At 48.2% G+C, this 14,361-nt stretch overlaps 1 protein-coding gene across 2 annotated transcripts in view; it reads right to left on the reverse strand.

The window, feature by feature from the left end:
• Nucleotides 1–864: 864 nt before the first annotated feature.
• CRADD (CARD and death domain containing adaptor protein) overlaps nt 865–14,361 on the reverse strand; it is a 135,605-nt gene continuing 122,108 nt past the window's right edge. For both annotated transcript variants that reach the window (XM_075011827.1, XM_075011819.1), the window contains exon 3: nt 865–13,611. In XM_075011827.1, the coding sequence (XP_074867928.1) occupies nt 13,310–13,611 (302 nt within the window). In that variant the 3' untranslated portion in view covers nt 865–13,309. The remainder of the gene's footprint in view (nt 13,612–14,361) is intronic.

Raw genomic sequence — 14,361 nt, forward strand, 5'->3', positions numbered from 1 at the left:
TCCAGGAGCATCTGTTTGCACTGACATGACCTGGCTCTCCTCATGTCTACACCATCTAGTCAATAGAATAGCATGAGCAACTGAGGCTGGTAATTATATCCCCTCTGTAGAACTGTATGTATAAGTGTGTGTATGTTTAATGGATAATTTTAGAGACTAGGGATAGTAAATGAATTCTCCCTCCACAATAAATGCAGCATATTGTTTTATCCCCCAAATAAGATTCCACTAGTTCTATTCCTCTGAGTTTGGTAAGCTCAGTGGTGCTTTCAGCCCAACTCTCAAGGCCTGGTTTGGAGGTAGGGTTTAGAGCTCAGGTTCCACATTCATGGAGCAGGTAGTCTGTCCCCTTTCCAGTGAGCACACAAGCTAAATTGCATGACTGCTGCTGGTCATCCAATGCCTTCCCACAAACCTTCCTTGCCCAGAAGGACAGACAAGTTCTGCCACAGCTCACAGGGAAAGAATCACAGAGAGGCTTGGTTTAGTTCATCACAAAGAACGATGAGAAATGTCTCCAGAAGTTCCAGCAATGCAGATGGGTGAGTACAACAACAATGAGGACCTAGTAACCTGAGCAGCTCATTGCAGGGAGGCACCCAGATTAGGCCAAGTGGGGTGCTCAGACTCAACTGCCAATCACCCAGGCTCATGATGCAGAGAAGTCAGACCCACAGACACATGCAAGACCAAGGTTTTAAACCTGTTATGAACCATCTGAGGGGGGAGCTGGTGGCATAGATAATGCAATGAAGGGAAACTGGGTTCACCCTTACAATGTAGAATTCTCAATGGCCATCAATTTGGTGGTCCCAGCTCTCTCATGATAGATTTGCCAAAATAAAACATTCATACGGTCTGGCACAATGGTCACTCCTTTATTCAGGAAGACTTGTTACAACGTCAGTAAATGTTAGCTAGCAGAGAAGTAAGGCCTGAGTTGTGGCTGACTTGTGGCTGACAGAAAGATGGGGAAAATTGCATATCTGTTAACTCATTAATCGAACACTGCCAGTCACTGGCTTGTTTATACACACACAAACAATTTTCCTAAGAGAGCTCAGCCCTTTGTAGATGGCAAGATCTGGGCCTTGCACACTATTACCATAATACATAACAACTTGAACTTTCCATGTTAGAAAGTCAGTTTGTTTCCAAATTTTCTTCTGAAGCCAGATGTAGTATGGCAGGAAATTCTGCACTAAATGGGTACAGAACATTGGTCTGGAAAGTAAATTGATGTAGAGTACATCTAGCATCAGCCAGTATTTTAATTAAGAAAAACAAATTCTTGTACTGTGTTATACAGGACTGACTGGTAATGTGCTTACAGAAAGCATATTAACTCTGTAAATATGCCACTCTGCTGCACAGATAACAACAGCTACTGACTAATTTGACTTTGTAATATAGATTTTCAAAAAACGAGCGATTAAAAGTTAGGCTTCTAAACAAGAGATAGCATTTTTAAATGTCAAGCAACCTGCATTGACTTCAGAGGGAGCGGCTGGCTCCTCAGTACTTCTAAACATTAGACCACTGATTTAGGAGTTTAAATACAGCCCCAGGACCCTGATTTTAAGCTACTGCTTTTAAAAATCATAGATGCACACACACACACACACACACATACCCCTACCACACGGAGTAGTGAAATGATGAGAGAAAATATTGTTGATACAGCTTCTGTGGCAGCCTCTAAAACCAAGGACCAACAAAATCATCCTGGTTTATTATAACTTTAGCGTCTGGTTCAAGGAATAGACGAAATTGATAAATCCGCACAGTAAGAACCATTATCCCAGACTTAATACCCTTCAGACAGGCAAGGAAAGGTGTATAGTGGTTTTGTATAACAGTCGCGCATCCATGTTTTATGAGATTTCACCCTACTCATTTATATAGAGTAAAGTTGCGACATTCGCGAATTTAACAATTGCAAATTCAATTATTTGTGAGTGGCTGGGGGAGTCAGTTTCAGACAGTCAGCCTGCCAAGTTCTGCTCCCACGGCCACCCACACCTGTGGAAAGAACGTGATGTTTGAGGGTGCTGGGAGCAGCTCTGGGAGCTGGGGACCTCCAAGGGGCCCAGGTAGTTTCCTTCTGAGCCTAGCAGTTATTCATGAAAATTAAACATTTGTGAGGGCTCTCAGCACCAAACCCTTGTGAATGTTGCAACCCTACTGTAGTTAGCATCCAAAGCATTAAATACTTGAGAAACTGTCAGTGCTATATTGTGTACTGATTAGCTAGGTTTTGTATTAGACAGAAACAAATAAGCTACATTTTAAAGACTTTTTTGACTGTCAAAGGTCAAAGCTCTCTCAATTTTAAAGGTACAATAATCTGAATACAAAACAATACCCACAAAAGAAACATTGTTAAACATTTAAAAAAAAAGTGTTTTTCACACAACAGGACACAACTGTCAAGTCAAATGCAGCCCTACATGAAGGCTATATAAAAACAAGTTTTTAATAAGACCTAAACCAATACAGACATTTCCATGAATTTAAAAAGAATAACAATGGACACATTTTTTTAAAACAGAATTTCCCATCAGTATATGTCACCTCATTGTTGTTCATTAAGTCAGACCATGGAAACCTGAAGACAAAATTGATCAGAAAGTTGTGATATGACAAAGAAAACCTAATTCATTTTCAATTGTCAACCCTGAGGGGAAAAGCCAAACAGCATTAATAGTGGAAAGTAAATGAGAGTTTTGAAAAACGTCTGTTTTTCTTTCTGAAGGGCCTTTTCTTTGAACAGCCAAAGCTCTTGTTAATTTCAATGGCAGAACCATATTGGGAATTCTAGGAATGCAAGCTGTACCCTTCAAATGTTATCTGCAAAATAGGTAAGGAAATTTATTTTAAAAGCTATATAGTAATTGCCATTCTGGATCAAGACCACATAGCCCAATGACCTCTCCAGCAGTGGTCGACACCAGCTTCTTCAAAGGATGGTGCAAAAACTGTGTGGTAGGTAGTTATCAGAAAACTTGTCCAAAGGGAAAATTTCTTCCTTACCTATATCAGAAGTTGGCAAATGCCCTGAAGCATTAGGGTTTATATTGCTTGCAAACTTCTTTTTAGAACTTTACTTTGGAACTTAACTCTGCATGTGTTCATTAAGTTTAACGCTGCATGGTGACCTTTCAGTGAAGAATGTAAAACATGAAGTCTACCAGATTCAAAGAATCTGACTCACGTGCCTATCAGCAGTGGCAAAGTGGTAGGGTATGTTACATTATTTTACCAGTTGCACTGATTCTGTATTGCTCAGGAATCAAATTCTGCCTGGTGTGAGTAGACACGACTCCTTTTGAGACCAACGTATTGTATGTGTGTAAGGGCACGAAAGGAACTTTACAAAAACAAAATCTTTGATGTTCTTAATAAATGTTTCCTGCTCCCAGTCTCAGTTTCATTTCCTTAGGGTCCTAGCATAGATGCAGTATGTGTTATTATACTCTTTTGCCACTTATGTTTAACACAAAGCTAACACAAACAGAGGTTACTCACCGTAGTAACAGTGGTTCTTTGAGATGTGTCCCCGTCGGTGCTCCACAATAGGTGTCGGGCTCGCCCGGCACCGCAGATCGGAAATCTTCCAGCAGTTTCTCCTGGATCGCGCATGCGCCGGCACGTGCCGCCCCCCTGCGCACCCCCAGCCACGTGCACGATCCGGCCCCGCCAGTTCCTTGACCAACCGCCTCGGATGCTCCTGAAAAACACTAGACAGAGATCCGAAGCGGGGAGGATGGGCGGGTGGTGGAGCACCCACGGGGACACATCTCAAAGAACCACTGTTACTACAGTGAGTAGCCTCTCTTTCTTCTTCGAGTGGTCCCCGTGGGTGGCCACAATAGGTGACTACCCAGCAGTAACCCAAGTAAGGAGGTGGGTAATCGGTTTATGTGCAGCTTGCCCCCAAGAGGACTGCTGTCAACAGACGTGTATCCTCTCAGAATACCCAAGGCAGGGCATAATGCTTGGTGAAGGTGTCATAGGATGACCAGGTCGCCGCTCTACAGATGTCTGTTAACGCGATGCCCTTGAATAAGGCTGTTGACACCGACACCGCCCTGGTGGAGTGAGCCCTGGGCGGGGCCAGCAAAGGAGTCTTTCGAAGTTCGAAGCACATTGTTATACAGGGCACAATGTGCTTTGAGATTCTCCAGGAAGAGAGACCTTCTCCTTTTGACCCAGGAGCGAGAGAGACTAGAAGCCTGTCCGTTTTCCAGAAGGACTTAGTTCTGTCTGTGTAGAAGGCCAACGCCCTCCTCACATTTAGGAGATGCAGGCGTGCCTCCTTGCCAGAGCTGTGAGGCTTCGGGTAAAACGAGGGTAAAACTATTGGCTCATTAAGATTGGACTCCGGAGAGACTTTTTGGAACAAAGGCTGGGTGCAGCCTTAAGGTTACCACCTCCTTTGAGAATACTGTGCAGTGCGGCGTTGCCATCACTGCCGCGAGCTCACTCACCCTGCTGACTGACATAGTTGCAAGGAGGAAGGTTGTTTTTATCGTAAGGAGACATATGGGAACTGTGGCTAATGGTTCAAAAGGTGGACCCGATAGCGTGCTGAGCACCAAGCCCAAATTCCACAATGGTGGAAGCGGTTTCCGAGGGGGTACAGGTTTACCAGCCCCTTCAAGAACCTGGTAACAATAGGATGGGCGAATACCATGGGCCCTTCCTCTGTATGCCGAAAAGGCTGATATAGCGGTGAGGTGGACCTTTAGCAAGGATAGAGAAAGCCCGCCTCTCTTGAGGTCCTATAAGTATTCTAATATTACAGGTATAGGAACGTCAAGGGGAGCTAACTGCTTGGCGGAACACCAGGCTGTGAAACGAGTCCATTTGTGCTTGTAAGTCCTCCTGGTGGAGGTCCTTCGGCTACATTCCAGGACTTGTTGTGCTCCCTCCGTACATGTGCTCTTTAAGGAGCTGAGCCATGGATTAGCCATGCTTGTAGGTGCAGACCTTAAGGGTGCGGGTGCACTATGGACCCTTGAGCCCGCGGGAGTAAGTCCAGCGCCACCGGTAGAGGGAGCGGTGGGCGGTCCGACATGCACAGAAGCAAGGGAAATCATTGCTGCTGATCCCAAGCGGGACTGTGAGTATTGTGCGAGCTGTCTCCCTTCCGACTTTGTGCAAGACCTTGCGGATAAGCACTGCGGGGGAAACGCGTAAAGTAGGGAGCCCTTCCATGAAAAACATGAAAGCGTCCCCCAGGGACCCCCACCCCACTCCTGCTCTGGAGCAGTGCTGGGGACACTTTTTTTTTTTGTTGTTGTACTGGGTGGCAAACAGATCGATCTGGGGAAACCCCCATGTACGAAAAATGCACTGTAGCAGATCGGAGCGGATCTGCCATTCGTGCGTGATTGCGAAGTGCCTGCTCAGCTGGTCTGCATTCATGTTGTGCGTGCCCGGCAAGTACGAGGCTTTCAACGTTACGTTGTTGGCGATGCACCGATTCCACAATCGGAGTGCTTCCGCACATAGGGCACGGGATCGTGCTCCTCCTTATCGATTGATGTAGACCATAGTGGAGGTATTGTCGGTATTGAATCCCGACTACTTTGCCATGCAGGTAATCTCGAAAATGTTTGCAGGCGTTGAACACTGCTCTGAGCTCCAGTATGGATATGTGCAGTGTCTGTTCCGCAGGGAACCATAGCCCTTGCGTTACCTTGTCGCCGATGTGCGCTCCCCATCCCATGTGGGAGGCGTCGGTAGTAAGAAAAGTAGAAATTTGTGGTTGGTGAAAAGGCACCCCCACTAGCAGATTCTCGGGGTTTTCCCACCACGCCAGGGATCTGCGCACCTCTGTTGTGGGTGACACCACCCTGTGGACAGTGTGGGATGCCAGTTTGTAAACGCTTGCCAGCCAATGCTACGGGCTTGACTTGTGCAACCTGGCATTCTGTACCACAAACGTCGCTGCCGCCATATGGTCCAGCAGCTGTAGGCATGGTAAGATCGGCACCGTGGGGCTGTATGGAATAACTTGCACCAGCGAACTGATTGCGCGGAAGTGAGCGTCGGGTAGGTACACCCTTGCTGTGATAGAGTTTATGTGTGCCCCTATGAACTCTACATGTTGTGTGGGTTCGGACTTCGACTTTGCAAGGTTGATGACTAGGCCCAGCGAAGAAACGTGTCCGCTGTGACGCATATCATGCGTGAGACCTCTGCCTTCGAGGTCCCTTTTAGCAGGCAGTCGCCCAGATATGGGAAAAATAAACACCCCCTGTTTGTGCAGGTAGGCTGACACCAGTGCCAGGGTTTTGGTAAGACTCTGGGGGCCGAGGAGAGGCCAAACGGAAGAACCCTGTGCTGGAAGCGCTCCTGGCCGACCGTGAAGCGGAGGAAGTGTCTGTGTGCCAGGTGGATTGTTATATGAAAGTAAGCATCTCATAAGTCGAGTGCTGCAACCCAGTCTCCATCGTCCAGTGCCGTGGGTATCAAGGCAACTGTGATCATCTGAAACCATTGCTTGAGCAAGTAACGGTTGAGGCCCCGAAGATCTAAGATGGGCCTCCGGTGTCCCGTTTTCTTCTCCAATAGGAAGTAGCATGAATAAAACCTTCCCCTGGAATTATTCCGGCACTCTTTCCACCGCACTTGTGAACATAAGATGGGTCACCTTCTGCTTGAGCCTTGCCTCGTGGCAGCGCCTCTGAGGTGAGGCCTGGTGGGAGGCTTCGTCAGTGGAAGCGACTGGGAGGGGATCATGTAACCCGTGGCTGTGATCTCCAGCGCCCATACGTCTGTGGTGATCTTTTGCCATTGGGAGTGGAACGGTCTGAGGCGATGATGGAACATGAGATGAGAGTGGCATTGAGCGAGGGTGTTGATAGTGCAGCCCCCGACATACCCATCAAACTTGTTGCCTTTGAGGCCTGACCCGAAGGCGTATGGCTTTGTTGAGAACGTCGCCTAGGGGTTCTGTACTGTTGCCGCTATTGATAGCGCCCGTGGCCGTAGCCCCGTTGATATTGAGCATGCTGTGGTTGTAAGCGTAGCGTCTTTGCTGAGGATAAAATTTTCCCTCCTGTATGGGGGAGTATAAATGCCCAAGGTTCTAAGTGTAGCTCTCAAGTCCTTACTGGAGTGAGGGACCGAGTCGGTTGAGTCTGCAAAACAGCTTTTGTGTATCAAAGGGAAGGTCCACGATCTTCGCCTGTAGGTCCCTCGAGATACCCGACGTCTAGGGCCAGGATTCTCTATGCATGACCACTGCTGTAGCCGTTGAGCATGCTGCCGTGTCCGCCACGTCCAGGGCAATCTGGACTCCCGTGTGTGATGCTGCATAGCCCTCTTGAACAATCGCCTTTAACACCGGCTTTTTGTCTTCCGGGAGTGAATCCTTGAGGGGAGTAAGCCCGGAGAAATTATCAAAATTATGGTTTGCTAGGTGTGCCCATAATTTGCCGTTCTCAATAGCAGGATAGGAGAGGAATATACCTTCCTGCCAAACAGCTCTAGCTTCTTAGCAGCTTTGTCTGATCCCCCGATTTGTATTGAGAAGCCTTTGACCTCTGCTGGGACGACCCGACCACCAAAGAATTTGGTTGTGTGTGACTGAAGAGGAACTTCATGCCCTCTGCCGGGACGAAGTATTTCTTATCCGCTCTCCCATTCGTAGGCGGAACAGAGGCCAGAGTCTGCCATATAGTAATGGCTGACTCCAGAATGGCTTCGTTTAGCGGAATAGCAATTTTGGATGAAGCCGGGGGTCTCAGATTTTTCAGGAGTTTGTGATGTTTCTCCTGCACCTCTGCCATTTAAATGTCATGCGTGAAAGCCACCCTTTTAAACAGCTCCTGAAACTGTTCAAGGTCATCCCGGGGAGAGACATCCCCGGGGGCCATGGCCTCGTCTGGGGAGGATGAGGAGGAACCCCTAAGGTAAACCTCCCTTGAACCCTCGGGTTCCCGCAGGCGATGACACACTTGCTCGCTGGAGGATTGTGAAGGAAAGTCTCGGGGTTCTCAATTTAACTCCCCTTGAGACAACTGTGTTTCCGTCCCCGATCGGGAGCGCCCACGGGGGTATTGAGCGGCTGGGGGTGGGGACCTGCCCCTGGGTGCAGGCCTGTGGTTTATCTGTGTCCAGCCTGATAGGGACGACCATGGCAGCATGGCAAGGGTCCGGAGATGGAGACCTGGACCACTCACAGGGTGTGTACCCCCGATGTCTGGGAGAGCGAGACCTCCACAGCGACACCAGTAGAGGTGAAACTGGCTTGTGACAGTACTCCACGGGGATCCAATCCCAGAAAATGGTGAAGGTGGCCCAAGCCGTGGTGACATCGGTTGGAGGAACGGAGAAGGCGGTTTTTTTTTGTTTGTTTGTTTCTTTTTCCCCTGATGGGCTGGTGGAGACACAGGCCTTTGGTGCAGTGTGTCTATCACAGGGGGAGGGCTTGGTGCTAACAGCAGCGCAGCCCTGTCCAGAGATGGACTACGGTGCCGGGTTTTTGATGTTGCCTTGCCCCTCCGCTGCGGGGCCGGCACCGCCCCCTCCCCTGCCAGGAATTTTGGCCCCGCTGTTAGCACTGCGCTCGGCACCGTCAGCTGCGGTGCCGCACAGGTATCCCCCTCCGGTGCCTGCACGCTCTGTGCCTGGCACCCCTGCACCGCTGGTGCCGCGGGGGTCTGTGCCGGTGCCGCTGCCTGAGTATGCGGCCGGTAGCTGTGTGCTCCGCTCGTCCTGCTCGCTGCAGATGCAGGGCAAGGATTGAGCTAGGGAGGGAAGACGGCTGGTAGCTGTGTGCTCCGCTCGTCCTGCTCGCTGCAGATGCACGGCAAGGATCGAGCCAGGGAGAGTTCCCTCCGTTTCTGCACTGCGGGGGGGGGTAGTGCCAGAGCACAGTGAGAAAGCGGCCGGGTAGCCTGCAATTCCCGCAGGCGTCGGATGCCTTCGCTATGCCCCACGGAGGCCAGCATAGCTTCACGGAATGACTCACACTGTGTAAAAACCTGAAGAGGCCATTGTGGTGAGTCCTTTATTGTTAAGAGGGTACTTAGCACTTAATCCGTACCTTTCCTCCTCAAAGGCTACGTCTACACGTGAAGCCTACTTCGAAGTAGCTTATTTTGATGAATAACGTCTACACGTCCTCCAGGGCTGGCAACGTCGATGTTCAACTTCGACGTTGTGCAGCACCACATCGAAATAGGCGCAGCGAGGGAACGTCTACACACCAAAGTAGTACACATCGAAATAAGGGTGCCAGGCACAGCTGCAGACAGGGTCACAGGGAGGACTCAACAGCAAGCCGCTCCCTTAAAGGGCCCCTCCCAGACACAGTTGCACTAAACAACACAAGATCCACAGAGCCGACAACTGGTTGCAGACCCTGTGCCTGCAGCATGGATCCCCAGCTGCCGCAGCAGCAGCCAGAAGCCCTGGGCTAAGGGCTGCTGCACACAATGACCATAGAGCCCCGCAGGGGCTGGAGAAAAAGCGTCTCTCAACCCCTCAGCTGATGGCCGCCATGGCGGACCCCACAATTTCGATGTTGCGGGATGCGCAATGACTACACGGTCCCTACTTTGACGTTGAACGTCGAAGTAGGGCGCTATTCCCATCCCCTCATGGGGTTAGCGGCTTCGACGTCTCGCCGCTTAACGTCGATGTTAACATCGAAATAGCGCCCGACACGTGTAGCCGTGACGGGCGCTATTTAGAAGTTAGTGCCGCTACTTCGAAGTAGCGTGCACGTGTAGACACAGCTAAAGAGTGATCACCGGCCTGCAGCAGTGGGAGGCCTCATGGCCTTTCACGTCCGCTCTGTTCTTCTCCGCTCCTCTTTTTCCCTTTTTTTTTTGCTGGTATTCTCTTTGTCTTTGCTTTCTCTCTTCTTTTTTTTTTTTTTTTTTTTTTTGTTTAATAACCGAAAAACAACAAATTACATGTGGAAAAAAACCACTAAGTAATCTGCAGCCGATGGCGGTTGAGAAGGAACTGGCGGGGACCAGATCGTGCACGTGGCCGGGGGTGCGCAAGGGAGCGGCGTGCGCCGGCGCATGCACAATCCAGGAGAAACTGCTGGAAGATTTCCGATCTGCGGCACTGTGAGAGCCCAACACCTATTGTGGAGCACCCACGGGGACCACTCGAAGAAGAACTGTTTATATCACTTCTGCACATGGCCCAGAACGACCCATAGCACTTTCCCTCTCCAAGCTATGTTTGGCTGAATTAGCCAACGATCGTTATACTCACCAATCCCAGAGACATAAGCCTCACTCAAATTGTTTTCAAACAAAATGTACAAATGATTTAAATACAGAAATCCCATGCTCAGATTACATTATCTGGGACTTGCTGATGGAATTATGCTTTAATACACCCTAAATACAACATAATTAATTTAGGATTTAAGTGAGGTACTTAAATCCTAAACTAATTATATCGTATTTAGGGTGTATTAAAGTATAATGTAATCTGAGCAATCTGAAAAATAAAATACCAGCAGATTGTTTCTGGGTCTGAACGAAATGATTCTGCCAGCTCATCCTGTCGGGTAGAAGGTGAATCATGGCAACCTGGGCTGCCAGTGGCTCTTATTATGGCTGCCTCCTCCCTTATGGTTTTGAGAATGGCAGTAGAGGAGAAAAAATCCCTCTCACCCCAAAAAACTTTATGAAGAGCTCTGACCCAGTTGAGCATGCTGAGCTATACTGGGCAGAACCTGCAAAAGGTGGGTGTTCCACATTGGCTCTGGATATGAAGCAGCCTACTTCAAGGATTACCAATAAACTGATCTAAAATATCTGGGCACAAACACTGATTACTTACAGAATCACTCCTCTGTGATGCATCTCCTTCCCTTGGTGCTAATTTGCTGGAAGGAGTTCTAATTTACTTCTGCTTTGTTGCATCATATGATCTTGCTTTCAGACAGCAGCTGATCTTTTTGATTGTCCATGAATACCCCTGGCTATTGATACACCAACCTGATAGGTAGGAATGACGCAAATGCTCAGAGGTTCCTGCCAGAAAGAAGAAATGCCCCTCTAACCATCATCCTGGGTAAATCCTAAACAGAAAGTGGGACCCTTAAGTCCAGTGCTATAGGTATATAAGCTGGAGATAAAAGGTGCTCCATGTTAGTTGTCAGAAACTGGGGAGGATGACAGCATTAGTATAATGGAGAATAGTGGGAGTTCTTTCCCACCAAGAGGAAAATAAACAACGTCTTCAGGAATATTCTTTCCCCTTCCTTCTTCTGCTCTCCCAGGCGATGGGCTGGCCTCTGGAAATGGGTGTGGTCACACCAGAGGGCAATGTTCCCTCTCATCTTTTCCATCCATGTGTGGAATAAAATTTTATGTCACCAAGGCCTATGGGAATGTGCACCACCTGTCGAACCAAAATCCTAGCTGTGGATACTCTGCTAAATAAGCTGGGAGGCACAGATTGCATCTCCCTTCTCCAGCATGCTTGGGACCTGACAAGAGGTCCCAAACAAGAGCATTTGCCAGATGAGAGCAGGTCTAGGGCTTCCTCATGCACATAACCTGCACTTCGGGGATGCTGTTCTCCCAGTCTCCCTCCCTGGGACTCTGGCCCCAGCCAAGTCTTCCAGGCGCCACAATGGGGCTCCAGCCAGCCCCTGTGCCCCCCACTGGTAGCAGGGCAAGCTGGGGCTCTTGAGTCCTGGCCCCATGGGGCAAGTGTGGGCTCTGGTTCTCATCCCTGCTGGGACTCCTGTACCGGCCTGGTACTCTCTCGCCCAGCAACATCTGTGATTGTGTTGGATGACAGATGTTGCTGAAGGACAGAGCACTGGATTTGAGAGGTGCACCCTTCATTTGAATACCTCCTGAGCACTGCACCAGAGCACAACTTAGAGGGAACACAGCCACCAGGGGCAAGGAGGCGCCCAGTCAAAGGTTAGTAGAAATTCTCTGGTTCTCATGAAGACCACATTCAACTCCAGCCAGCAGTTCCCAGATGCCACTTGCTATCTCAGATTTCAGGTCGCTTGCTAGCTAGTGGCATCACACAGATATTGAGCCCATCAAGGCAGGGGTTCTCAAATTTCACTGCACTGTGACTCCCTTCTGACAACAATAATTACTACACAAGTCCTGATCCCTGGGGTGAAGGGTGGGGCCCAACTGAGCCTGGTGACTCCAAGCACAGGACCAAAGACCAAGGTCTTCAGCCTGCAACCTGAATTCCCCCACCCATGGCTGACGCTGTTGGGCTCAGTCTTTGGGGCACCACAGGCCCCAGCTAGTCTAATGCCTGATTCACAGTTTGAGAACTATTGTACTAAGGCACAGCCATGCAACAACACAGGTCACAAAACCTGCAGGACCTCAGTTTTAAAGTCTCATCTGAAGGCATCCCCGCCACTGAACTTCGTGAATTCCACTTATCTACTGTGGTGGGAAGAAAAGATTAAGTCACTCTTGACAACATTCAAAACTGTGATGCAAGAAAATCTGGAGACTGCAAACCAGCTGCTCAGACTCTTCCACCACCTACCTCTCTGGCTGGGCTTACTGACAAATTAGAGAGCTCATTTTGGGAGGCCATTTCCCATCTGGTTTTGAGAAGAGCACGTATGCTACTGAAGTGAAGCGTGAAACTGCACTTGGGAGACAGACTCATCTGGATCCTAGAGTGCAAGAACTGCAAAGACTCTAGGGACACAAGGACATATCCTAGTTCATAAGCCACAGGAGAAACAATCCAAAGCAGCACCCTTTACTAGACACTTCATTACCATGTCCACAGCTCTTTCCTTCCCTAGATCCTGTCTACACTTGTTCTTATTTTATACCTTGAAAAGGGTCTCCAGCTACCTGGTCTTCAAGAGGTAACATGCTATCATGGCATCCTGCTTATTGCTATAACTCTTTAGCATATTCTTAAATAATACAATACTATGGGCAAAGTCCTAAGAGAGGTGCTCAGCACCCATAAACTCCCATTAACTTTAGCTCAGTGCCTCTCAGGATGTAGCTCGCTGCTTACAAAGACTCTTGAAAACTTTCAGCATCAAAGGCTTCTTAACTACATTTGGAAGAAGTATAAACATGAGCAAAATGAACGATAATTTCTTAAAGCCTGTTTAAAAATAATCTGGCACGCATTTAATTGTAACAGCTGGCAAAACCTCGCACAGAAAAGTGAAAGCTACAAAGAAGCACAGAATAATAAAATTACCAAGCTGCTTATCTGCCATTTTCTCAACTGCTAATTAAGAGACATCAGAACAGTTTATTTAATTTAGTAAAAATTTCAAGAGTCACCAATCCATAACAAGACATTACTCGAGCATATGCTGGATCACAGAAGGATCCACTTCTCCAGCCATCAGAGAGGTGTGCAGACTTTGGATTGTTGCCTTGTTTCCAAGCTGCTGTCTCCAAAGGACAAGTGCAGCCACTATTTGTGACTGCACGTTGTAAGGGTGATTGACTTTGCACCGGTAGATGTCTTTCTGCGACAAACCCAAGAAGAGGACGATAGTCTCCCACTCAGGCCCCAGACTCCTGGCAAGTTTGTTAATCTGCCGATCTGTTGGTGAATTCTTCAAAATGTCTGCTGGAATTCTTGTTAACCAGGTTTCTGGAGAAAATGAAAAGAAAAACATATATACATCATTAGGCGATATTTTTGGTAAAAAAAACCACTCAGGTTAATGCAGTCTGAAGCTTCAGCAACAGGGCTACAGTTTACATTTAAAGATTCAATTAATTTAGGGAAAAAAATAAATATAAAACTGAAGGATGTGTTTAAAAAAAAGGTAAACTTTTTTGATAGGACTCTGAGATTCGGGAAAATAAAAAAAACTAGATGTTGTGATACTAGTCAGGTTATGTCTACACAGTCTGCAGAAGCCAACCTCCTAGGCTGACTGATTGGGCTATCACGGCACACTAGCACAGGTGCTGGAGCTAGGGGTGCTGGGGAAAGTGGTTTCCATCACATACGGGGTTCACAATTTGAGTCCATGACTTTCAGAGCTCCCACTACACACATTTTTCCAGCAGCACACCAAAAATAGCTGTGCAGACATTCCGAAACTGCAGCTTGGATTGGAGCTCCAGCTGTGAAGTCCCCTCCATCCCTACCTAGGCTTCAGAGTCTGAGCTGCAACTTCAGCGTTAGCACTCTGAAAGCAGTCATGTTAGTGCACATCCTGCCAGCCTGAGTCCACCTGACAGGAGGCTTGCTGCCACACCCTCAGAGGCCCAGGTTTTCAGAACTTTGACTAGCAATACTGGGTGACTAACTTGCGGTCCTAGACCAAGCTGGGTACACAATCATCAGTCGCTTTTGAAAACTTTGGCCAGAGTTTGTCATAGTTGCTAAGGG

The sequence above is a fragment of the Carettochelys insculpta genome, chromosome 1, assembly GCF_033958435.1.
Source record: "Carettochelys insculpta isolate YL-2023 chromosome 1, ASM3395843v1, whole genome shotgun sequence".
NCBI classification, from domain to species: Eukaryota; Metazoa; Chordata; order Testudines; family Carettochelyidae; genus Carettochelys; species Carettochelys insculpta.